Source organism: Diaporthe citri, assembly GCF_014595645.1.
Source record: "Diaporthe citri strain NFHF-8-4 chromosome Unknown scaffold_9, whole genome shotgun sequence".
NCBI lineage: Eukaryota > Fungi > Ascomycota > Sordariomycetes > Diaporthales > Diaporthaceae > Diaporthe > Diaporthe citri.
The window spans coordinates 2,845,434-2,869,943 of record NW_025064854.1 but is presented as its reverse complement, the minus strand read 5'-3'; the positions used below and the strand labels follow the sequence as shown (position 1 = coordinate 2,869,943).

The following is a 24,510-nucleotide window of genomic DNA, read 5'->3' as shown; positions in this document are numbered from 1 at the left end:
TTGAAGAAAGGTGCGTGGGCTTTTCAAGAGTCTTATCTTTCTCGACGCATCGCTCTATTTACGGGCCATGGAGTAGATTGGCGATGTATTGCATGCGAATGCGACGAATCTGGTTGCCACACTGACTTGCAATTATATGAACACGAGAACTGGTTTTTGCTCTTGGAAGTCTCCTCTGAGAGAAAGCTTACATGGCCATCTGATCGCCTGCCTGCCCTGCAATTGATAATCAACGATGAAGGCAGAAGAAGGGATGACAAATTTCTGAGAGAAGGGATGTGGGAGACAGAGATCCCAGAGCACCTTCTATGGTATCGGGGGTCAGTCTTGGCTTACGGGGATTCTACACTCCCATCATGGTCTTGGGCAGCCACGGAAGGCTCAAAGAACTGGATATGTACGTCAATTTATCACTATGGGCTCCAGTACGATCACAGCTGCGTTGTAATCAAGAAGTTTCAACCGGCTCATCTGTCTGTATCTGATGATCTGGTCCAGGGCCAAGTCGGATGGGCACAAATGAATGTCTGCTGTATGACTAGATGTCAGGACTATCTTCGAGGTAAAGAGGGACCTCAGCTATACTTGGCTCAGACCCATCTTCTGCAAAGCGACGACGGTACTCTTGGCTTCGCAACACTGGACCGGAACGAAGAACCCTCCAGCTCGACTGATCACAGCACTATGGAGTTTTGTATTTTGAGCAAGATGAAAACTTCAGAGGTCTCCGAGAAACCGGGTTTTGCGATCCCAGAGTTCTTCTCTGAGCCCTGTCTTGATGTGAGTCTTCCGCCCGCGAACATTAGTTGAAAAGACACGTCCTGACTTGATGATAGAACTGTATCGACCTTTGGCAGGAGTTTCAAAACGTAGACTGCGTTCTTTGGGCACTCGTGCTGGAACCGGTTGTGGACAACAAGGAAACGTATAGACGAGTTGGACTGTCGATGTTGTTTCCTCGTGTCCAGACTGCAGGGTATTCCAAATCTGCTTGTTTCACATTAAAGTAGACACAGCAGATTTTTCAACGACTTCATCTATATCTAAGTTTTCTACGTTGCTGTAGCATATTACTGCGCATGCAGCGTTATAAGATCGTTCATGGAAATACATCAATATAGGCTTATAAGTGCTTTACAAGCCACCTTTCTCCCTACCACTTGTCAAAACCGGAATCCTTTGAGAGGTCGACGAAAGAAGTCTCCGAAGCCGACGTGGGAGTCTGGTGTTCGCGGTAGAGAATAGCCACGCGTGTGAGATGGAAGCAGCTTTATTCTTCGTGCTTTGTTAAACGGCACTTTCCACTTCCTCAATGTGAACCCTCCCACCACGAAGCCGAAGAGTGAGTTCGCCTTGACCTGTACAGAATGGCGAAGTCGCGTCCTGGCAAATTTTCACTGCTAATACGAGCCAAAGATCTCCAACATGTTGGCATCCTCGAGTCTGAGCGCAAGAGTTGGGACAGGATCGACGAGGCATAGAATAGTATTCGGGGCTGTTGCGTTGCTTTCCGGAAGATGTTTCTGAGGTGCGCTTGGAGCCGCGCGGTTGATTGTCTCACAAGACACCTCTTGAGAGATATCAAACCTGCTGCATCAAGGTGTTTGGCCGTCCTTTAGCCACTGAGAACATGACTCTCCTCCGGAAGGGGCGGAAGATATACTTGGTGTCATTCCTTGGCGTCGGCACTCAAAGACTTGTGAGGCTTTTCAGCGACCATCATCAGATTCCTCGGTGAGATCTTGTACTCAAATATGGGAACAATGTCCACATTGCAAGCTCCATGCTCGACGAGGAACCAGTAACGGTCAAGAGCAATGACGCTCTCGATTGCTTTGCAGCACAGCACACTCAGTGTCCACAGGATGGAGATCCTGCCCTCATGGCTCGCGTACCGAGTTTCATACTCGGCGATGTCCATCTCCGATATCGTATTCTGTTCGACACCTAGACATTCCATCGCACGTCTTGTAAAGCTCTCGAAGTTGGCTAGGTCGCTCTTCCTAATTCCCCAGTTCGGCTTGTCGTCGATATGAATACCTTTATCATGAAATATCTTCTCCAGCAAAGAACGGTAAAACTGCTTCCTGGAATACATGGACTTGGGCTTGTTCAAGTCTGTCCTCGCCCAATTGTTGGGGGCCTGGCAACCCGCCATTAAAGCCGTGGGCGTCAGAGTGACGTTCCGCTTCCGCAGCCGCTCGCTTATGGGAAAGCCATCCGGGTAGCTGTCTGAGCGTATCACGATGTGGTTATAGCAGCACCCAACGGCTGCCAGGTGAGTAATGGAGAGGCATGTAGCGAAGTACCTAAGCATGTGCTCGGACAGATTGCCGCAGGCGTGAAGTCCCACGAGCAGGCACTTCTGCCCTGCCGCCCAAACATCTATCTCCGAAGCCAGTGTCATCGAGCCGTCAATATATCGAACAAAATGTTGTATCCTGTTTTCTGTGATACCGAGAGACGTGGCAAAGGCCTTCGATCCGGCAATCTGAGACTCACTGCCGTCGATGGCCAGGACACGGAGAGACGGGAAGAGGTAGGCAAGCGTGTTTGAGAGATAGCCCTGCCCAGAGCCCATCTCCACGACGTGAGTGATGCCGCTCGCTTGGCAAATGGAATGGATGTAAGGCGCCGCAACAGACACCTCGTTGAGTTTCTTTGTCTCCATGCGGTCGGTGAGAATTTCGGGAAGGGTTAAAACCGGCCCTTTGCGCTGACTTCGAGGCAAAGAGACCGACCTCAGCTTCTCCAGCCATGATACAAGGGACCCGGGCCGGCTCGTAGCGCTCTCATGGCTACCAGACTGACGTGTGCGTTCATCTTCGTCGATGCTGTCGATCATGTCTCGCTGTGCGATTCGAGAATCTGGAATTGAGTCCCAATGATTGGTCCATTCTGCTGGAAGCTTGCTCCAGGCATCTTCGATGAAGGCATCATTCACGTGGACGCCGCCTGTGATCTGGCGCACCAGTGGAGTTTGAATGAAATCGGTCAGGTCGTCAGTCAACTGTTCGAGGCTGTCATAAGACTGAGGCAGGTCGGGCGCTTGCATCTTCCGCCACGGGCTGAAAAGTTGATCCGGGTGAAACTAGTAGAGGAGACATGGAGATCTACCAACTTTGACCCGCGATTGAAAGACTGCTGGGCGCATATGCACTGTAGCACACGACCTGCATTTGGTGTTTGTCCACTTGTTGACGCTAATTCTAGATTTTCTTCAGACCCTAACCCTATGGAAATTGTCCCAGCTGTAGTTTCCCGGGGCCGGGGTGGGAGGGATCCTGGGATTGTGAACTAACTGCTCAAGTGCTCATAAGAGGATGCAGGCCAGATCGCGTAGTACTCGTTGGGTGTCTGTCAACATCCACGACACGGGTGCTTCCACCGTCCGCCCATCCATCCACCCACCCACTCAAATAAACCCACCGGCCACGCTGTCTTCCCATTTTGCACTCTAGCGATGGGCTCACTTGCCCACCTGGTATCGTCTACAGCAAGAACCTCCCTTTCAAGAACCATGTCGTCTCTTGCCCCTGGACACCTTCTCCAAGGTGCTAAATGGGGCTACCGCATAACAGATGCAATTAAAGGTGATGACACACACGCATCCGCCGTCTTCAAAGCCAGCGTTGTCCCACGGGAGAATAGCCCCGATACACCACAATGGTTTGTTGTGTTCCAGCGACTGTATCTCAGTATTGACACTGATCCATCCAACCAGGGCTGTCATCAAGAAAGCTTTGCCTGGCGATAAGATTGCCTCGGAGAACCTCGAGCGTGAATGTCGAGGTTATCGCCTGCCTGGTGTCGCGTCGGCGATATGCTTCCGGCAACTATATGATGTGATTGACAGCCACACCATCGCTTTGGAGTGGCTAGACTCGACCCTTGCGGATGTGAGGTACCAGCCCAACACGCGCACCTATGCCATTATCAAGGCGGTTGTGAAGGAGACGTTGACCAGTTGCGTCGTGCTCGACCGCCAACGACACGTTAACACAGGTGAAATATCTGACTATAATTGATTGAAATTTGCTAACCAACAAAGATTATAAGCCTGCTAATACCCTACTCTCTGGCGTCGACACTGGCTGTATCACTGCCAAAGTAGCAGACCTGGGACTCGGTATGCAACGGCTAAGCAAGATCAATGTCTCCAAGTTACTAACAGGTTTGTAGTTGTTCCGGATGGCCATCTTTACAACGCCCAGCCTTACGCCATGCGTGCCCCTGAAGTCTTCTTGGGCCAGCCATGCACTAAGCTATCGCAGGTATGGGCAGTTGCCGCACTGCTGCTTTGCTGGATCAAGCCCGGCGTCTTGGGGGCATGGGACAGCCCTCATCATCTCATCAACGATGCTTGGTGTATGGCAAAACTCAGACGGCTCTTCCCTGGGTGGCATATCCCTACCCCTGATCAAGTTGAGCGACCGACCCTCAAATCCGCAGTCGAATCTGCAGTACTTTTGAGTGAAGATGAGGAAGGTCCGCAAATGGATTGCGCCTTTCGCAGAAGAGATTCAAAAACTCAAGATACCGGACCGGTTAAGAGACCTTCTTCGCCTCATGTTGGTGGTCGATCCACGCCAAAGGCCCTCCGCCTCGGCTGTGCTCGAGTCGAAGGAGTTCAAAGCGTTCCAGATTTCAGGAACCCCAGAAGAAAACCATTGCTCCTCGGACAGGGCGGACTAAAATTGTCCACCTCTCAGCTGGAACCCGAACTGAACATGATCTAGACTTGCACTGTGGTTGCAACAGCTAATGAATCATTTCAAGTTCTCATCTTTTCACATCAGTATCGTCGCAGTATTACAAGCGGTTCATAGTTTCAAGGTCACGACGTAGAATGAAACAGTCTGCAAGGTTGGGACAAGTTTTTGTGAATTAATCATCATGTAGTTAGCAAGGCTCATTATGCGAGAGACTCCAAAAAGTTGATCCCACGTCCTCATGCTATCTTATCAATTCAAATGCCATCTCGGCCCCTGGGTATCAAGACCACCTCTAGTAGCGCCTGCGGCGGATCTTCTTGGTCTGGGCCGCAGCGGTGGTGGCGTTGGCGGCCAGGCCCTTGACACCATCCTGCATCGCCTTGAGGAGCGACCAGTCGTTGCTGTCCTCAGCGAGGGACCAGGCCATGACACCGCCCAGGCCCTTGGCGGCGACGATGTCGGTGAACTTCTGGGTGAGGAGCTCTGGGGTGTCGTAGGTCCAGAAGAGCCCCGCCTCGGCGTCGACGTACCACTGGCCGCCGTTCTCGGTGTCGGTCTGGCCGTTGGTCAGGGCATCGGCGAAGGACTGCGCCGTGGTCTTCTTGTCGCCGTCGGTGCAGGTGCCGTACTGGCCCTGGCAGCCGGTTCCACAGTGGCCGGTGGTGTCGCCGCAGAACCCGTACTGGGAGCAGCAGGCGCCGCCAGTAGCGGAGCCAGTGCACTGGAACGTGGTGCCGGTGCCGCAGGATCCGTCGGTGGAGGAGGTCAGGGTGCTGGGGTCGACCGTAACGGGGAAGGAAGAGGCCTCGAAGGTCACGGCGCCAGAGGTGCCGGTGTCCTGGCCCTGGGCGTCCTCGGCCGGGGCGAGAGGGCAGCCGATGGGCTGGGTGCAGGTGGTGTTGGCGGCGAGGGTGAAGTACTTGGCGTAGAAGGCCATTCCGAGGTTCAGCTTGGAGGGGGCGAAGCCGCGGTCGATGTAGGCCTGGATGGCGTTGAGGGAGCCCTGGATGTCGGTGTGGTGCTTGGTGTAGTTGTCGCGGCGGTTGAGCAGATCGTACGTCATGACGTTGACGACGTCGACAGCACTGTCGATCAGGGGAACGGACTCGGCAGTGAAGGCGATCATGTCGCGCTCGAGGCCGGGCACGGCGATGGACAGCTCCCTGCCGCCAATGGCCTGCTTGATGGAGCCGAGCAGCTGAGGGAAGGTCTCGATCTCGGAGACGAGGTCCGAGTTGGGGACCTGCTTGTAGTCGTAGCCGTTTCCAGCGGGGTACTCGTGGTCGATGTCGATGCAGTCGAAGCCGTGAGCATCCATGGTGGCGGCAATGTTGTTGGCGTACAGGGTGCGGGACTCCTCGGTGGCGAGGCCCAGGCGGAAGCCCTCAGTGTCGCCCCAACCTCCGATGGCCAGGCACACCTGGGTACCGTTGTCGAACATGGGGCGGATGTCGGACAGGTTCATGAATGGGGTGTAGGTGCCCACGGGGTCGGAGGCGAAGAGAGATGAGTTGGCAAAGGCCGTGATGACATGAGTGATGCCGGCAGTCAGCGTCTTGTTGGGCAGCACTGCCGTGTGGTACCTGTGTTTTCATGTCAGCATCCATCATGAGCCTCAATATCCGGCGTCTTTCGCCTGTTGGTTGGGCTTACTGGTCAAAGTAGAGGGCGTAACGAGGAGCAGCAGTGGCAGCGTTGGCAACTCCGGCCGCGGCACCAACGGCGCCCAGCCCGGCGCCCAGAGTCGATGGGCAAACCATGGTGGAGGTGAAGTGAAAGTGAGATGAGAACAAAGAGTGGACGACTCAGTGGACAGCAGAAATGCTCGCTCGACTGGTCTGTTGCGGTATAAAAAGGACACCTGAAAGAGGGAAAGAATGAGTTGGTAGTAAGCCTGTGATGGGACGAGGAAGTTCTCGAGGAAGGAGGCGCGGACTCAGAGGCCTATTAAATGAGAAGTGACGAGGCCGTTGACGGCGGGTTGAGTTGTATGCCTCATGCCTGCATGTCACCCGGGGCCCTGACTAGCTTGGGAGTGGGAAGGACCGACGATCTTGGATCCTACCTCAGGGGTTTGCTTGCCTACCGATCCTTGCCGCCCGCCCGCCTGTGTTTGTTTGTTGGCTGCTTGCTGAGCCGCAGAGGAATAGGATTTAGAACTATATCGGGGCTAAACCACCATGTCACTGCGAGCCTGCTGTGCGGAACTCCTGATGCCTGTTTGGTGGCGCGACATGGACTACCCCTGGGTGCTACCACTGTACCCCGAACGATTTTACTGCAAAAGAAAGAAAAGGAAAAAGAAACTCTGGGCAGAATGGGGCCCAACCGGCACCCGCATGGTCGGATGTGGATTAGTCGCTGGCAGTGCCACACCATGTCTGAACCTTATTGTCGGGTTTGTAGGGCAGGCGGGAATAAAAAGCAGCCCGAGCCCCTGGGTGTCGGACAAGGCCGTCCCCAACTGACAAGGTTAACCCTCCGCTTAAGCTCGACCCAGTCCCAGTTCACGGATGCAAGATTCAATGCTTCACTTGAAGAGAGTTCGCGTATTTTTGGCGCGCATGTGTGCAAAATCTCGTGTGGAATGCCCTCATTCGTTTAATGTTTGCCCCATCTCCGAGATGTTTGCACGCATATGCCCGTTGATGCCCCCATTGCCACTGCACTGCACCTGGCAAATGTAAAGCGCCACTGGCAGGGCATTGAATTTGCCCGGCGCGCTTGCTAGGCAATCACCCACCCCACTGTCGTACTACCTCCGAGACTGCCGAGTACAACGGTTGGTTAATTCATGCGCTATGGCTGACTGCAGCACTGCATAGCTCTCTCTGGGTACTTGTTACAGTTCCCCAGACGCCACCTCCAGATTCTGCAGGCAGGCTGAGCTCAGGGGCACACCCAATCGATCAAACCACAATCGGCTGTCGGTTTGGCAGCTCGGGCCAGGGTTTTGACTCAAGGTTCTGGGCGATTCCAATTCTGGAGTCCCGCTTCCACGCGGACCTCTGCCTCTTGGACGCCAAGTTCGACTAAGGACCAAGAGAGGGTGGGCCGCCGTTCATCTTGCTCAAAATGAAACACCAGCAAAGAGTCAGTATCTTCATAAAATAGACTCTCGCTTATTGCGTGTCATTCCGGCGCACCGTAACAGCTACTCCGTACTTGGCAACCGTCAACCAAGGGGACTCTTCGATGGGAGCGGGGCCAGCGGGCGAAGTCGTTCGTCCGATCAAGCAAACTTTGGTCAGTGCATTGTCAAGAGCCATAAACATGACAAACAAACAGGTTGCCTCTGTGGCCGGCGGCCACTGCCACTGGCTACCGCTCCCTTCGCAAACTCTATGTCAGGATATATTTCGGCCGAGGCATATTTCTGCTGAGGCATATTTCTGCTTGAAAGCTTGTATAGAGACTGCACGTGTCGGTCTGTCATCAATGGATCTCCCGAAGTATTCCCTTGAACATCACTGGCACTGCTCATCAAGTCCATGATGTCCCTGTACAGGGTATACTTTGTTTTCAGACTCTTTGGCAAGACCGTCCATGTGCCCCACAAAATATCAACACGAGCCCAACCATTGACTCAATCGCCTCTTTGAACCCCAGATTCTCTTTTGTGATGCAAGGCTTCAACCACTTCACTGGATACTAACGTTACGTAAAAGAGCTATTTAGAGTTGCCAGGTTCAAAACCCGACAGCTTTGCTTTGTATACGGATGACCATGAGCTCAAGCATTGCCCCCCCTGTATTTACGCCTCGGTATAGTATCATGATGTCAACCTCCTGATACGCGGATGGCACTTCATATTCATTTAAGCCCCGAGTGTGACAACCTTCTGCGATAACTATGATATGAGATCTGCGAGAGGCTTAATGGACCAGAAGGTTACTGTAACTTCTCCATGACCACACAGACCCTGCCATCTAGAGAACTTTCGTCCCCTGCCTGCAGGTCTCACTCCCGATTCTGTGCCCTGAAACATGGAAAGGCGCGAAAAGTAAATTTTGGAAAATGTTTCAAACTGGGCCGCATTGTTTTCAACGTGACCAAGGGGAGTGCTCTGGTGCTGCAGGCTGTGAGCTATGCTCATCCGCAGGTAATTCACAACGACGTCCTCCTGTCGGGTGAGCGACCGGCCCGACGTCCTGGGACACGGAGGCTCCTCCCCTCGCGCAAAATGGGCAGTATGGAGAAGGAATGACGACTACAGGGACTGACTGGAAGGCAATTCGGAGACGACGACATTGAGGCACCCACGGGCAGCGTGAGCAACAGTACAGAGAAGCCCAACAGGGGGCAATATATACCACGCCGCGATACTTCCCGATATCGACTGACCGGTACGATCAAATTGGAAATACAACTGCCGACTGGCTGAAGTGTAGGAGTAATACAGCGCTGCAGCGTTTGAAGCAATTTATAATACACTCACCCGGAAAGCTTGAAGGTAGCCTCCGAATTAGGCGCTTTGCTTGCCGCTGTGCTTCAGAAGCCAACAAAAGGAAAGAAAAGGCACCAGTAGCATCGCCATCAAACTGCACCACACAAGGTACGATGAGGAACACTGGCCTACCGCACGGAGTTCACGTACATATACTACCCATACATAACACGTGAGAACTGCCATGGAAGAAGGAAATGGCAACATATGGCCTACCCCAAATTCGTATGGGCCGTAGTCGCGCCTACGGGCAAGTTCGATGATTGATGGTCATCGGGCAATACTGCGCGGACGCAAGCGCGTTGCAGCCAGGGCTGCTGGAGGTGAGCGATTGGGGTCCTGCCCTTGTATCAACTTATCATCTCTGAATTGCCCAGACTGGTCGACCCAGCGTGTGATTGTGCTATAAAACGGCTCCGAGGTTTCTATAGGCTTTCGATGCCAGGACGTGATAATTGCCCACCTCAGAAGCAAGTCAGGGTTAATCAATTACGACATGCACTACGCATTCAGGACATGCAAACAAGATTGAGTTAGATCAAGACTTCGCATTTGGTGAATCATTGCTTCTATTGTACAGAAGAATCAAGACCATGGACAGGAAGTTTCCAAACTGCCACACGGTCAAGACCCTCGACTCCTCCCGATCCATCGCACATCTATCGCTATGCAGGTTTCAATGCCCCGAAGAGGGACACTGATGTATATATATATACAACGAATGGGGCCACGCACAAGGCAGCAGCCACAAGTATTCACACAACACGAACAAGCAACTCCCCGTAAACATCACTCCGAACGAAACTTAAGCCATCAGCTTCAGGCCGCGCTTCTTGGTGGAGCGCTTCTTGGAGCAGCTGGACTCGTCGGCGGCCTCGGTGGGCTGGGCAGCGGCGGCGTTGCCAGACACACCAGCGGCGCCGGTGGCAGTGGGGCGGGCAGAGGACTGGCCAGCACCGGTGGCGGTGGCAGCGGGCGCGCCAGTGGCGGCAGGGGCACCGGTGGCCGAGCCAGAGGAGCCGGAGCCGGAGCCGGAGGAGGCACCGGCACCGTCGTCGTTGGTGCAGTCACCGTCCGAGGTCTGGTCGGCGTAGTTGGCGGTGTGGTCGATGCAGGCGTTGGGCCAGGTGGCGGGGCCGGGGGCGGTGTAGCTGGTAGGGGCCGGGTAGTACAGGTTGATGACGATGCCGTCCTCGGTGCCGTCGTAGACGCCGGGGATCTTGACGGCGGGGCTTGGGGAGCCGGCGCCGGACCCGGAGACGGTCAGCTGGGCGCAGCCGATGTAGAACTGGGCGCCGCCCTTCTCCTGGGCGCCGTGCAGGGCGATGTGCTCGCCGCGCATCAGGTAGTCGCCGGCGGGCATGTCCTCGGGCAGGGTGAAGGTGAAGTTGCTGATGCCGCCGCCGACAGAGGTGGCCCACTGCAGGCCCTCGGCGGTGATGCTCGAGGTGGTCAGCTCGTAGACCTTGAACCAGTCGCCGTCGCCCTTGTAGGCGGCCGCCTCACCGGTCGCCTTGGACATGTAGACGGACAGGGGACCCGGGTGGCCGAGGTTGCTGTTGATGGTGAAGCCGACAGAGTCGCCGGCGGCAACGGCCTGGGTCTTGGTCTTGGCCATGATGTCGGCGTCCAGGCCGCCCTGGTTGCAGATGAAGTCGTCCGAGGTCACATCGGTGATGGGCGAGTTGGAGTTGGTCGTCTGGCGGACGAACTCGTAGGGCTCGGTGACCTTGTCGTTGTGGATCAGGGCCTCAAAGTTGTAGTGGGCAGCAGCGGTGGCCGCGAAGGCCGCAACACCAGCGAATGTGGAACGCATTTTGGCTTGGTAGGGGGTTTTGTTTGGTGGGGACGAAAAGAGTCGGGAGATGAAACTTTTGTTGTGATTGAGAGAATCGAGATTGTTTACCACCAGGGTTGAAAGAATGAATGAGCCGAAATGGGCGAAAGAATGGCGCAAGCGACAGCTGCGGTGATGAAGATCAGAAGACGAAGACTTGAAGGTGAGATGAACTGCCAGAACAATCAGGAGACCCGGAGAGGCGTGCGACGATGCATCGCTTTATACCATGCTGTGCCAGTCCCAGACGGTGGGCCATGCTCCGCTTCGCTCCGTCGGTTAACCCCCTATGCGCCGCAGTGGCTCTCCTCTCCTCCGTTCATCAGCCTCGGGAATATTTTCATCATGGATCTCTTCGCCCCCTTGGACTGCCTGAACTCGCCCAGCCTGCCGGGCCGGATTTGACTTGGTGGAGTCTTGATCCCATCGTGGTCGCAGTGAGGATGTCGAATTAAGGGGCCACTGGGAGCCGCCGCCAAGAAAAGGGGCTACCCGCGTGTTTATGTTTGCATCTGTTCCACGAATCAACTTACACCATGTTGGGGCAAAACGGCCCACTTGTCGAAACGCCGGCTGGGGGCCTTTGTTTCGAATAAGACAGCACTCGCAGGGGATTTCCACACTCGTCGCTTAGCCGTCAGGGGCTGGCCGCCGACGGTGCGCCTGCCAGCACGACAACCTCATCAACTCGAGGATGAAACATCTGAATCCCCTCGCCGTAGCGCTGTTGGCATTTTCTTGTTGCCTGTCGCATGAAGTCATCGGCGTCTGGTCAAAAGTTTGTCGCTTTTTTGTCCCATGCAGGGCTCCTCTGAGCCGAGCCGACCCAATCAACGTTCAAGGGTAAAACAGACGGCGGCACTCTGTTCCCATCCAATGTTTTTAAGATTGCCAAGTGATCGACGACATCCATGAGGCCGTCAATAGCGGGTCCGTCCACTGTAAACGGCCTGGGGACGACCATTTCCGGATGCACGACCGAGCAGAGCCTCACTGTCTTTGGTGATCATCCGGATCGGGGCCGCCGACGAGCAGTGTCAGTTGTCGATCGCATGCCAGATTCAGAGCTACCCCGTTTAGATCCCAATGTTCAGGATCACACATTGATGTTTCTTCTCCATCATTCTACCCGGTCAATCCTCGGAACATCCAAATTCATCCCACTTCGCACCCGAACCCGAGCCCTGCCGCCATGCTGACTTGCAGACAGAGCAGGGCATGGGAGATGGGCAAGGGGACTCACCTGCAACAACACCGACAAGGGTGTCGCAGTAAAAAGTCAGCCGCCGCCCACCGAGTCTCCATCTTTAGAAGCTGAGCGCTTCGCAGGCCGTGTCACGATTCTGCCATCGCAGCTTCTTGTTCAACACGAGTCGCTTGCGATTGCTAAAGTGGCCCAGCTGCCCGAAAACGCCCAATGGCAAAAACCTGGCGAGTTTTCGCATTGCTTACGCGCAAACAGATCACCGCTGCTGACGTCACCTGACCTCAAAATGCTGTTTGGCATGAGTGGTGTTGATATCAGGTGATGCAGTAGCATTGCTCGGGGCATTTATTGGTTGGGGCCAGAGAAAGCTTACCAGCTCGGCAACCACCATACTCGAAGGTGTGCTGGCTGTATTGAGATCCAATTTGCTTGCGGCCTTTGTCAGCACCAGTGGTTGATTGAACTTGTTTCCCGCTAGAAACAAGATGATTTGCTGGCTTATCCCGCGCCGCAGCACAGCTGAAGAAAGACGCGCCCCCTTGCAGATTTGTCGTCAAATGATTTTGCTGCAGCCTCGCGGAACATGACAGAAGGTGGTAATGAGCGCAGGCTGATGAGCGAATAGTGGCACGACCGGCCCCGTATTAGATCTGTTGAAGCCCGACTGGTTTATTGCTCACCCTGACGTCTGGCACCAAATGCAAATAATTCCCGAACTCTTCCTTCGCCATGCTCCTGGTTCTCTTGTGGCATATACTGGTTCTAATCCAACTACCGGCTCTTTGCAGCAGCAAATACGCAGGCCTTCGCGGTCCACAGAAATTCCAGGCGCTTCTGCCTGCGTTGAGCCAGCACACACTCTGGACACACAATCAACAAGACTGCGCTCAGTCGTTGTCTGCATACGTCCAGGAATGGGAGGAGTACGACTCATCAAACCGATTAGATGCGCTCTGTCTAAAACACCAAGAATGCATCCTCCAAAATACGAGCGAGAGCCAAAAGTCCTTCATGGCCAGTTCGGCGCTCGTCCTCGGCCTAAGCCCCATCATCCTGTCCACGCTCGGCCCGACAGTCAGCGAGATTGGCCTTATTTCTCTGAACCGGCCATTTCTGTCACTCCTTCTCACCCTCGGCACCGTTGGCGTTTATCCCTCGCGCATTCTTTCGTACGAAGACGACTCGCCCCTTGACATCGCCAGGAAGCCGTCCCTATTTCCGAAGTGGGCCCTTCGGCGCCTGTGTATCCGCCGCTGGGCCGCCTTGCTCGTGGTTCGCGCGCAGTACGTCATCGTCAGCATCGCCGTCTTCAACGTCTGCTACACCTCGTGGCAGCTGGGTGTCGCCACCGTGCTCAACTTCATCTGCCAGAGCTCGTACATGCCCATCGTTTGGACAGTGCTGCCCTTCTTCGTGCACCTGCCCGCCGCCCTGGCATTGAGAGCCAACACTCCGTCCAAGTCTCTGCGATCCGCATTCGCTTTGGAGTTCAAGCTGAGTGCTTTCCACAAACCTGTGGACGCCAGTACCTTGGTTCCGGATCCCAAATTGTTGCTATGGCGAGGATTTTGCAACCGTATTTTCTTTGATACATATGACCGTGGGTATCGTTATATTTTCTTCGCTGCTGTTCACCAAGACGGTTGATGCGGCGTTAATCTTGTTACGATACGTTGCGTCTGCATTAGTCTGTAGGTTGATCATCATGTTTTAGATCTACGGTCTCCGTCTTGCACTTGAGCAAGTCGATCTGTCAGTCGGGAGAGCTTAACGTTTATTTCATTTTATATGATCATGTGGCCACTGTGCATGACTTATCCCCGTCGGCTTAAGTCTGAACAGGGCCAGGTAGTGCCAAGCAGGTCAAGCCACCCACTTACACCCACATGCGGTCGAAAGGGGAAAATCTTGGATCCGCATAGTCATGGGCAGCGGAAAGGTGAGCTCTGGGTAATCACTGGGCAGAAGAGCATGCGCGGTTTTGATATGTTCGTTCTCTGCATCTGATCTGCTATTGTTGCGGCTGGTCTATATAGGGGGGGGGGTTAAGCTTCAGCTGATTGGGCAAGAAATGACTTGCTGATCTCTGGCCGAAAGTGTTCTGCCCCTGTCCAAGATACTAAAAAGTGGTATTTTCCATCCATTGAGCCGTCTGGCCCCACCCCAGGGAGCAAGACAGGTCGTCAATGCTTAGTGTGTTGTCCATAGGCCTCCGTGTGCATGATATCGCAGTCCGAATAATACGGCCTATACAGCTATTTTGACATGACGGCCGCCACCCGCATCATCAACACATGCTCGACATTCCTCGGTGCCTTACTGCTGGGCCCCTTGGCCCGTGTGCTTATAGACCCCAGAGGTCGCAAGTTCGGCCTGTACATTGGTGCCATAATCAACACAGTCGGGCCATTACTGGCACTTCTCAGCACCTCGGCGTATTCATTGTCGGCCGTCTCATTTCTGGCATGGGTGTTGGCTTCGGCCAGACCGCTGCGAGCCCCTACTAGGACGTCGCGGAAACTACTGCTTTAAAAATACGAGCTTTGCCCTAGACCTCTCTCCTGTTGCCCCGTCGCGGCCCTACCTGCTGCTGGGATCTCACATGCAGCCAGTAAACAACGACTCCGCTGCTCCAAAACTAAAGATGGGCTGTTGTGAGACCTCGGCACTCGAGCCCTCCAGCTACGTCTGGAGGATCACCTCAATCCTGCAAGCTGTCCCGCCTACCTGCGCCGTCGTGGTACTCCTGTTACTGCCAGGGTCTCCACGGTGGATCGCCTACAACGACCGGCCAGAAGAGCATTACGCATCCTCGCCCGAATCATCCGGGCCACCCAGGCCGACAAGCTCGCACGCGGCGTGTTCACGCTTCCCAGCCTGGGCCTGTGCACCTTATCGTTCTGCTGCTGGCCGGGCTAACGGTCAGGTTCGGCATCTCCTCCTCCTCCTCCTCCAGTGCCGGGTCCCGGAGGCTGCTACCAGCACCAGCACCAGCACAACGGGCGTGTTTGGCACTGTCGCGTGCATCTTACTCTTCCTCGGCGCGTGCAGCTTCGGCATCACGCCGCTGACATCGTCTCCCCTTACCTCATGGACGCATTGGTTGGTGGGTGTACGCGGCCATCGCCTGGCGGGACTTGCTCCTCGTCGCTTACATCTACCTGCGGTGGGGTGAGACGAGGGAGCTGATCCTCGAGGAGGTCAATGTTGTTTTCGAGGACGAGCCCCGTGTCGTCTACGCCGCCGACGACGAAGGCAGCGCTGCCAGGGCCCGAGTTATAGAAAAAGTAAACGGGAAGGGAAGTGTCGAGAAGCTTGCAGTCTAATATCGTGGTAGAGGTCTCAAAGTTGAAGACGTCGAGCAATTGGAAGTGGGAATGGGTTCTCTGAAGTCGAAATTGAGCCTCAAGAAAGGGGATGCCGCGGCTTTCTGACTTGACAACTCGATTGTTAGATACGATGATGCAATGGCTACTCATAATCTCAGTTATATTCTCAGTCGACGAGTAGTCTCAAGTATCGGAAACTGACTTAACTAGAGTTTTTCCAACTGCCAGCGGAGGGCTAATGAATTATATAGACAGTTCTACAAAATAGAAAGAAGAAAATCGAGCTACGCCAATAGAAGTAGGCTGCGAAACGAGACCGCAGCGGCGCGGAGAACCTGGGGTATCCAGGGGGTGTCTCCACTTATGGGTACCGACTTACTCGGGTTTTCACGTCATTTTCATCGTGCTCCGAACGAACATTCCCTCCCTCAATACATCTTGCGAGACTGAACCCGGTGGTTCATCTTTAATCTGGCAATTTTATGGCATTCACTTCGAGCGGCGATCCCTCATGTATCGGCGCAGAAGTTCAGATGCATACTCGAGCACTGGCTCCTTGATACAAATTCACCCCTGTGGCACGGTTGAAGCTTCTTGCCGACCCGAGGAGCGGGTGCGTTCATCCCTTCTTGCAGCGGGGGAGCCTCCTCGCCAAGCCTTCGCCCACTGTACACGTGCCATGCCAGTGGTGCGCAGGTGGCGAGCCCAGCGCGTGATTCCCATGCAATTTCACTGTCTACGGATGGATTGGTGGAACGTTTGCGTCGTGAGTGTTTCCCAGTTTGTTTTGGCTTCGTGGTTGCTCGAGCAGACTGCCCCGAAAGGGTGGCCACCTTGGGCTGGTACCAGTAGCTAAGGAGGCAGTGGTTATATAGGCAGGGGAAAAGACTTGTGCTTGCAGAGTCCTTCCGAGGTGCTTCCTGCCGACCACTACAGGGGCAAAACATTGTCCAGTCACGAATAGTCTCCCCGGTTTCTCTATGATCCACTATTCACTAGCTGTGATGCTGGTGGGCACAGTGGGGTAAGAACCGCCGAGTCGTCTGCCGAGGGGGAGCACATATTCAATGAATGACGCTACTTAATGGATCTTCGAGGACAGCCGGGAGCTTAGGTTTCCTGTACCTTCAACTCCCAGGCCAAGAGAATCATTAAGGGGCGCAACATGAAGACCTCCGCTACTCTGACCCTGCTTGTCCAAGGCGTCCTTGCCTTCTCCCCAGGGCACCGTGCGTGGCTCCGGCAAGGCTCTGGCGATGCGCTGCAAGTGTCCACCATTTCGGGCCAAGTCCACGGGAAAATCGACCCATCGCTACCCAACGTCCGTCAATTTCTTGGCATCCCCTATGCGAAGCCGCCGACGGGAGACCGTCGATGGGCTCCCCCCGAATTGCTGGATGACCCAGATGCCCAGGTCAGCGCGGTCGAGCTTCCACCGAGTTGCATGCAGTCTCTTTCCACCGCGAGTCCCTCGGTATATAACAGAGACGTCCTGGAATTCAATTTGCAGGGTCTCAATCGCACGGGTGCGGTCAGCGAGGACTGTTTGACAGCCAGCGTGTGGGCGCCGACTAACGATCAATCTGGCCTCCCGGTCCTCATTTACGTGTACGGCGGTGGTTTTCAGACTGGAGGCCAAGATGTTCCGTACCAGATTCCCGCGCAATGGGTGAACCGAACTCCAGACCACATCGTGGTGTCTTTCAATTATCGGCTGAACATCTTCGGCTTCCCCAATGCTGCAGGACTTGAAGATCAGAATCTGGCCCTCCTGGACCAGCGCGCCTTTGTGCAGTGGTGTGAGAAAAACATCGCCGCCTTTGGAGGAGACCCTTCGCGGATGGTGCTATGGGGCCAGAGTGCTGGGTCGATATCGGTGGACATGTACAACTTCGCGTACCCTGACGATCCCATCGTTGGAGGATTCATCATGGACTCTGGCACAGCCGAGTCTGGGCTGACTTCAGCGGATACCCCCCATTCCAACTTCACCTTTGTGGCCGAAAATGTTGGATGTGGCGGCTTGAGAGAAGATCCGGCGAAGGAACTAGACTGTATGCGCGGTGTTGATGCCTTCAAAATTAAGGATTTCATCGCATCGTACGCAGAAAGCGGTTCATCTCCTAGCCTAGGCTTTAACGCTGTTCCGGACGAAAGGGTCGTCTTCTCGAATTACACCCAGCGTGCCCTGCAAGACCAACAAGCACAGATTGTACACACCCCGCCCCTTCCAAACTTCGAGCTTGAACCCTGTTAACCACGACAACAGCCAGCCATCATCGGCACAAATACCGAAGACGGTGTCGCTTTCGCCCCATACAACCCGAGCGGACCCAACGAGACCATTGCCTTCCAAGCCGGCTTGGCCACCTTCTTCTGCCCAGCCACCCAAACCACTCGCCTCCGCCTGCAAACAGGCCGCACGACGTTCCGCTACCTCTACGCCGGCAATTTCACCAACATCTCGCCGCAGCCGTGGCTCGGCGCATACCACTCAGCCGAGCTGCCGTTGCTCATGGGCACGCACGGGAACTTCCGCGGTGCAAGCTCCGAGATGGAGGAGTCGACGAGTCGCGCTTTTCAGGATGCGTATGTGGCTTTTGCGAGTGACCCAACCGGTGGGTTGTCGGGCCAGGGCTGGGAAGTTTATGCGGCGCTGGGCGGTTCCGATGTGAGGGAATTCGGCGCTGGAGTTGCAGCCAAGGATGTCAGTGTTGCTGACATGGAGGCTTTGTGTGATGGGGCTCAGCTCGCGGCTTGAAAGATGCGGTTATGCTTCTTGCTAGGGCACGTTGTTGGATCCCATGTATGTACACGTGACATCATGTGAAGATAGCCATGGATGCCCCAACCCATGCGTCATAATAATCATACATGAAGGCGTTTAGAAAGAACCAAATTTGCCTTTCCTAATGAGCTAGATATTGAAAGATGAAGAGTTCCAGCATCTTAAACTAGGAAAACTGGCTTCTCGTCCGCTAACAGATTTGAGCCCAACAGAGTCGCTACACCAACACGCTCAAAATATTCCTCCAGCTGATCTGACTGCAAGGATGAAGAGCGACGGGTGACAGGACGAATCAACAGAACATAGTAGGCATCATCGTTCCCATCTCTGCCCATGTTCTCCTTGCCCAGCACAACACATCTCCACGAGTCGTCGAGTGCCCCTGGAGACTCTGTATCAAGCACCGCTCTCTTTTTCAACATAGCACTGTCCACCCGCAACTCCCTCGCTTTCATATTCAGGGCCCAATTCGGAGCATCAGGAGGCCCACGCCCATACTCCGTCCACTCAACGCCACCGAAGTCGATGTCCAAGAAGGCTATACGGCCGCTGTACGCCATCCAAGACCAGGATGGTGGCTTCGCGCCTTCGTCGTCATCGTACCGAATGCTGGCAAGCAAGCCCGGCTGCGCAGCACACCAAAGAAGGGTCCTCGCCGGCCAGCGCCAGAAAACCCCGTGGTCAACGTCCGAGTTAAAGACACGGGCGATGCGCCGCTGCAACCCCGCGATGGCCCGTGGGCGATCGGACTCCCTTGACAGGGCCAGGGCTGAATAGGTTGTATAGAAGTGCTGCAGGAGCCGGGTTCGCTCGTCTTTATAGAACTGCAGGGCGAAGAGGGGGAAGTTGCTGTCGCCGAGGAAATGTGACTGCGGGCTGTATGGTGTTTTACATCAGCAATTTAAATTGACGTAAGAATCTGGCTTGGGGCTTACTTTCGCAGCTGAGCTAGTGTCTCACAGATAACTCCGTCGCCGCATTCCCAATAGACTTGCGTGGAGGTGAAGAATATCGTACGCCGAGATAGAGCTCGCTCTTGGAAGACCCACCCGCGCGAGCTGAGGATACTCTTCTCGACGTCGGTAGCGAAGTCATCAATAGCCTCCGCCAGATAGACGGGCCCCGAAGAAGTTGCAAGTCTAATAGTATCCCTGGGTTTCCTGGGGCCTAGGAACCCGGCCAGGGAAGAAGATGCCGAGCTTGCCGCAATCGTGCAATATGCGTTGTTGAATACATCTTCCATTTTGCCTGACTCAGTTATCCAATCCGCAGCATTTTTCTGAATGATGCAGAGCGAATCGATCCAGAGGTAGCGGACGCCCAATGCACGCGTGACACGAATAGCGTCCCTAAAGGTCGCTGGCATCTGGTCGTAGGGAATGTCTGTCGTTCGCTGCTTGAGGTTGCTTTCGTATGTGCAGAAGCGCTGGTCATCGCTCATTTGGCCCCAGCAGTGGCTTAGGGCAATATAGCGGCATTGCTCGTTCTGGTTGATTTTGAGCAGCCGGATGGGCTCCTTTCCGTGCGTACCGACGTCGATCAGTCTTGTGGGCGATGCTGTTGGTGACTTGGAATCCTCTGGAGGTTTCATGCAGTCGTGCCTTGTATCGCAGTGGTGCACGAAGGATTTAAGCAAGCTGAACTGCTCGGCACTGCCTTGTTCGGGAAGTAGAGGAAGTCCGGATAGTGCGAACGGAAGTGAGGGAGGAACAGACCCGGAGTCTAAGGCAAAACGTAAGTCTAGAAACATCATTCAAGTGAGCCTACGTACCTGTATCAAAATACAGCGAAACAATGGGTAAATCAAAGGGATAGACCCTAATAGTGGATTCAACTCGAGCAAAAGTGAGGGGCTGTTGGGGTTCGAAGTTCAGGGCTGAAAGACGGCGGTGAAGGAACTTGCACAGATCACACTCTGTAGCCGAATCGCAGAGGTTAAGTAAGCTTTTCTGCATCTCGGTGAGTTGTTCCACAGCGCCTGAAACCTGACAGCTACTACCAAGGCGGTCTGGACACTCTGCTAGCTGGTGCGGTTGAGGCCACTGGGATCCCAAGTCTCCGAGAAGCTCAGCCAACAAGGAGGAGTCCTTCACAGTCTCCCATTTGTCAACTAACTTGCTAGTCCTCTGCTTGAATTAGCGTTGATAGAGCTGGTCTACGACAACCATACAGGGACATACGGGCTGTTCGAGGGTCAGTTAAGCTCTTTCGAGATTCAGTTTGAGGGGGGTTTGCTTACATTCTGTTTACTCAGAAAAGACCGTGGTTGTCAGTAAGCACAGCTTGGGCTAATGTTACATACAGGCGAAAACTCACGTACTGTGAAATCATTAGTCTTCGTGAAATCATGCAATTCTCGCGGCGCGACTTACTCGTTGAGAGATTGGAAAAATGTCGGCGTGGGCTACCTCGGCCGTGGGTTCCCTGGACTCGGTCAGTGCCTCCATCGCGTCATCCCACAGGTAGGAAGGAGTGGTAGAACAGTTCTCAGAGACTCCTTCCAAACTTTCCAGGAATGTGGCAACATATGATCGCCTTTTTAGAGACGCGACGAGCAGGTGCTTCTTCACCAACGCCAATAGGTCTCGTAAAGCAGCGGGGAGCGTTGGATCTGCGAGGAGCTCACGGATGAGTCCGCTTACTCCTGGGTGCAATATCGGCGGGTCGTTACCATATTGCTCCCAGTAACGGTCGACGTCAGGTTTGGCATCTCGGCGGCGTTCCGTGTCGAGCTTCGCCAAGCCGCTGCGGCCGCGTCGCAGCCAGGTGATGAACTCCAGTAGGACGCATCCGAGTGACCAAGAGTCGTACTTGCGAGAAATCAGGCGTAGCTTGCCGTTATCGTCTTTCTCTGGCACATCGATCTCTGGCGGTGTGTATCTCTGGGTTCCGGTCCTGTTGGTGGTTGCTTCGTTCTTGTTCTTTCGCACCTCAGTCTCGAAGGCGTGGTACTTCGCAATACCCACGTCTGCGATCACCAAGGGACCCCATGCTGAGCCACTGGAGCCTTTGAATCTAAGGATGTTCTCGGGCTTCAGGTCTCCGTGTCGAGTATTCGTCTCATGCAGCCTGGCGAGGCCGCGCGTAAGTCCCAAGATTTGATCCCAAGCCCATCGCCTAACCTCCTGGCTGGAGGGGTTGAGATTACCGAGCCAAAGTTGACGAAGGTTGCCGTTCGGGGCCCAAGGGAACACGATACATCGCTCAGAGCCTCTTTCATATACTGCGATAGCTTGAATGAGATGGGGGTCCGCGAGGGTTCTCATTGTCTTGAGAGTCGTCGCTTCCTTCTCGAAGAAATTTAGAAGTTCCTCATCCGAGGCGCCATTCACTCTTTGCAGCTGCTTGACAGCGACCTCTAGAACCTGTTTGGAGTTGCCAGGGCCCTGAATCTAAAAGTCGAACAATCAACATTGGTACTGTGGATGTACTATTCGCAACTTGGACTTTCTTACCAGGCGCAAGTACTGGAAGTCTGTATGGTTCGGTACCACATGCTCCCTCCTCAGCCCAACCTTGAATACTTTGCCAAAATTACCACTTCCAGCAGCGCCTGCTGATATCTCGATGAATGGGAGCGGCCGCTTATCGGAAAGGCCTTCGTAGAGGAATCGCCTGTTGTCAAAGACGACAGCGTAGAACCGCCACTGCTCCGTAACGAAGTGTGTCAGGTCCGCCAAATCCCATTTGCTCTCATCTTCTTCGTCGTCACCTTCAACGAAGGCATTCGGCGACAGATTCGCTTCCTCTGCAGGATCTTCCAATGAAACCATCTGCCGGCGATCTGTCGTCTCGTCGTATTGCAGTCGTACCGGAAGATGACAGTCCTTGACTTGCGCCTCCCACAAGGTTTTGATCTTCTTCACGAGCCGGGAAGAAGCAAGCGTGAGAAAGACATGAGGATTTTTGCGTGCATATTCTAGGAGATTGTCTCGTTGTTGGCTGTTTGAATAGCGAACATACTTTTCTATCGTCGCCTTGACTAGGTCCTTCCTCATTACCTGGAGGGACGCATCTTGTGGCAGATAAGAAGGGTTGCGCAGTGAATCTTTGCGCTCCTTGAACTCTTCAACACAGTGGTCCCGAATAAGTTTAGAACTCACTATCGCCATGGTTCGATGAGACTTGGAGAGTTCTCCCCCAAGATTACGCAAAAGCAAGTAAGTTCTGGTGTGATTTCGATCTTTTCTTGAAAGATTTGCATGGAGTAAGTATCCTCGAAAGAAAGAGCAACATGAACGACCGAGCACATGAGGTTTTATTCACCCTCGAACTGCGACCAACATTCGAAGTTCGTTACCCTCTCCAGCTTCACGCACTGCATGGTGAACGGCACGCCCTTCCGACCGGCTTGAATTCCCCTGCGGCGGTTTGTTTTGAGCCGCAGAGCTGCCTATACTGATCTGAGTGGAAGATGACGGCGACCCCGCATGCTCTTTCAAAGCCGTGTGCAATAAAACAGCACAACTGTGCCGTTACACCGCACAAACTATTGCTTACGGGCATATTCAACGCCCGAAAAGGCAGCAATGTGCAACACGACGGTACGGCTGTGCTGTTACACCGCAGGAACTATTTGCTGACAGGCATGCCAGAACACCTGGGCGGGAAGAGACGACCAGGCTCGGAAGCACACTTGCAACGCCTTCTGTCGAGGCAGTGCCTCGAGCAGAGCCGCAATCGCAGCCCGAGTCTGCATTTCTGTCAGAAAGTTGTTGCTTGTGGCCGACTCATCCAGGCTTCTGGATCTTACGTGAGACGAAGGGGGCCCAGCTATGCATTGGCGCACACCGAAGCCGAAGATCAAGTATAACTTCAACGTATCAATCAAGTACACATGCACACTTGTGGGACCGATCTATCGCCAGAAGCTATCCTGGCCAGTGACATAAGGGGTACTCCGACGAAATTCTGGAGAAACTCGACGCAAGTTACACTGCAGTACTTCGGTAGAAGCACATGTGCGCGTCATGGATTAAGTTGTCAGCTTGTCTAGATGACCACCCGGCTTATACCCGCAGCCCCATTTCCTGCTGCCAGCCTGCTTCCATCACCACTGTTGGACATCGGTACAGCGCTAGCAAGTTTGTATCGGCTTCGATTCATTCCCTATAAGGTTGTCTTTTGACTGTGCTATCGATAGAAAGAGATGCTCATGCGGATTGGGCCTCAGTCGGATGATGTATTCATCATTTCGCATCTCAAAGCTTTCTAGCCCGAACCCTCTTGATTTGCAAAATAGTCTGAGTGTTGTGAGGAGGTCCTGTGGGCTCTTGAAGGAAGTGCAGTGAAGACGCTTCTCAATTGTTTCAGGTCGCTCGTAAAGTTGATTTGATAAGCCCATGTTCGCTTGGATTGTGTTCGGATTAAGAAAGTGATAAACAAAGTCCCTGCAGTACTGGACATGTGTTGTGAAGAAGAACAGACCGAAGTTTGATAGAAAGAGTCAATGGCGTGTCATCATCTGCGAGCAGAGATCGCAACCCTTATTTATGTCGGAACCACAGTCTCAGCTGTCATCTTGGCCCCCAATCAGGGCCCACGCGGCCCGACCTCGAGACGACCGTATGAAATGGTCAGGACTCATCCAGACTGTTTCGCCTACTACGGTCTAACCCCCACAGCCACAGCCACTTTTTTCCACATGTGATCTTCGAAAAAGTATTGGCGAAGTGCAGACTCTAGTGCTGACCACCATCGTACTGCGACAGCCTTGCCCTGCAGAGATGCCTAGTCAGCCGCTTCATTCCGAGCACCCTCCTGCGTACTTCGCCTCATCAATAATAGCAAGTGCGCAACCAGACCGACCCCCGAGCTGCAGAAATTCTGCCCGTGTAACTGTTGGCTTTCAATCACGTACAGACTTCTGAAGGCAGACTTTCATGGATCAGAGTCTGCCCTTTTCAACGTGTCAGCATCCAGAAAGATGCAGAAGGGATCATACCTTTGGTGACATCATATGGATAGTAGCAGCCACAGAATCAGAATTCGGTGCAGCATTCTGCCGAGGCGCAGCGGGAAAAGGTGCACCAGCTTCTAATTTTTGGTAACTAAGGGGGGGTGGGGGCGGTTGGAGCCTCACATACCTCACGCACTAGGGACATTGGGCTTGGGGGCGGCTGTAACCAACATCAATGATGGTTCCCCATTCCAGGTGCATGTTTGAGTTAACGTGTACTTTGGCACT

The 24,510-nt window shown here is 54.1% G+C and overlaps 8 protein-coding genes across 8 annotated transcripts; 3 read left to right on the top strand and 5 right to left on the bottom strand.

The window, feature by feature from the left end:
* Positions 1 to 1,669: 1,669 nt before the first annotated feature.
* INS49_015885 (uncharacterized protein) lies at positions 1,670 to 3,055 on the bottom strand (the record flags this gene model as incomplete). The annotated part of the gene is made up of 1 exon (XM_043176563.1): positions 1,670 to 3,055. One exon carries the CDS (start codon positions 3,053 to 3,055, stop codon positions 1,670 to 1,672), a length of 1,386 nt encoding a protein of 461 aa, XP_043020018.1.
* A 465-nt stretch (positions 3,056 to 3,520) lies between these two features.
* INS49_015884 (uncharacterized protein) lies at positions 3,521 to 4,067 on the top strand (the record flags this gene model as incomplete). Its single annotated transcript, XM_043176562.1, has 3 exons — positions 3,521 to 3,669; positions 3,725 to 4,005; positions 4,060 to 4,067. The coding sequence occupies 3 exons, from the start codon at positions 3,521 to 3,523 to the stop codon at positions 4,065 to 4,067; spliced, it is 438 nt and encodes a 145-aa protein (XP_043020017.1).
* A 940-nt stretch (positions 4,068 to 5,007) lies between these two features.
* On the bottom strand, positions 5,008 to 6,475 carry INS49_015883 (uncharacterized protein; the record flags this gene model as incomplete). Its single annotated transcript, XM_043176561.1, has 2 exons — positions 5,008 to 6,298; positions 6,369 to 6,475. The coding sequence occupies 2 exons, from the start codon at positions 6,473 to 6,475 to the stop codon at positions 5,008 to 5,010; spliced, it is 1,398 nt and encodes a 465-aa protein (XP_043020016.1).
* A 3,492-nt stretch (positions 6,476 to 9,967) lies between these two features.
* On the bottom strand, positions 9,968 to 10,978 carry INS49_015882 (uncharacterized protein; the record flags this gene model as incomplete). The annotated part of the gene is made up of 1 exon (XM_043176560.1): positions 9,968 to 10,978. The coding sequence occupies one exon, from the start codon at positions 10,976 to 10,978 to the stop codon at positions 9,968 to 9,970; it is 1,011 nt and encodes a 336-aa protein (XP_043020015.1).
* Positions 10,979 to 12,935: 1,957 nt separating this feature from the next.
* Positions 12,936 to 13,853, top strand: INS49_015881 (uncharacterized protein; the record flags this gene model as incomplete). Its single annotated transcript, XM_043176559.1, has 1 exon — positions 12,936 to 13,853. One exon carries the CDS (start codon positions 12,936 to 12,938, stop codon positions 13,851 to 13,853), a length of 918 nt encoding a protein of 305 aa, XP_043020014.1.
* Positions 13,854 to 15,008: 1,155 nt separating this feature from the next.
* Positions 15,009 to 15,685, bottom strand: INS49_015880 (uncharacterized protein; the record flags this gene model as incomplete). Its single annotated transcript, XM_043176558.1, has 3 exons — positions 15,009 to 15,089; positions 15,127 to 15,220; positions 15,294 to 15,685. 3 exons carry the CDS (start codon positions 15,683 to 15,685, stop codon positions 15,009 to 15,011), a joined length of 567 nt encoding a protein of 188 aa, XP_043020013.1.
* A 1,015-nt stretch (positions 15,686 to 16,700) lies between these two features.
* Positions 16,701 to 18,296, top strand: INS49_015879 (uncharacterized protein; the record flags this gene model as incomplete). The annotated part of the gene is made up of 2 exons (XM_043176557.1): positions 16,701 to 17,747; positions 17,805 to 18,296. 2 exons carry the CDS (start codon positions 16,701 to 16,703, stop codon positions 18,294 to 18,296), a joined length of 1,539 nt encoding a protein of 512 aa, XP_043020012.1.
* A 188-nt stretch (positions 18,297 to 18,484) lies between these two features.
* On the bottom strand, positions 18,485 to 22,435 carry INS49_015878 (uncharacterized protein; the record flags this gene model as incomplete). The annotated part of the gene is made up of 5 exons (XM_043176556.1): positions 18,485 to 19,199; positions 19,259 to 19,975; positions 20,626 to 20,642; positions 20,696 to 21,715; positions 21,779 to 22,435. 5 exons carry the CDS (start codon positions 22,433 to 22,435, stop codon positions 18,485 to 18,487), a joined length of 3,126 nt encoding a protein of 1,041 aa, XP_043020011.1.
* Between the last annotated feature and the right edge of the window lie 2,075 nt (positions 22,436 to 24,510).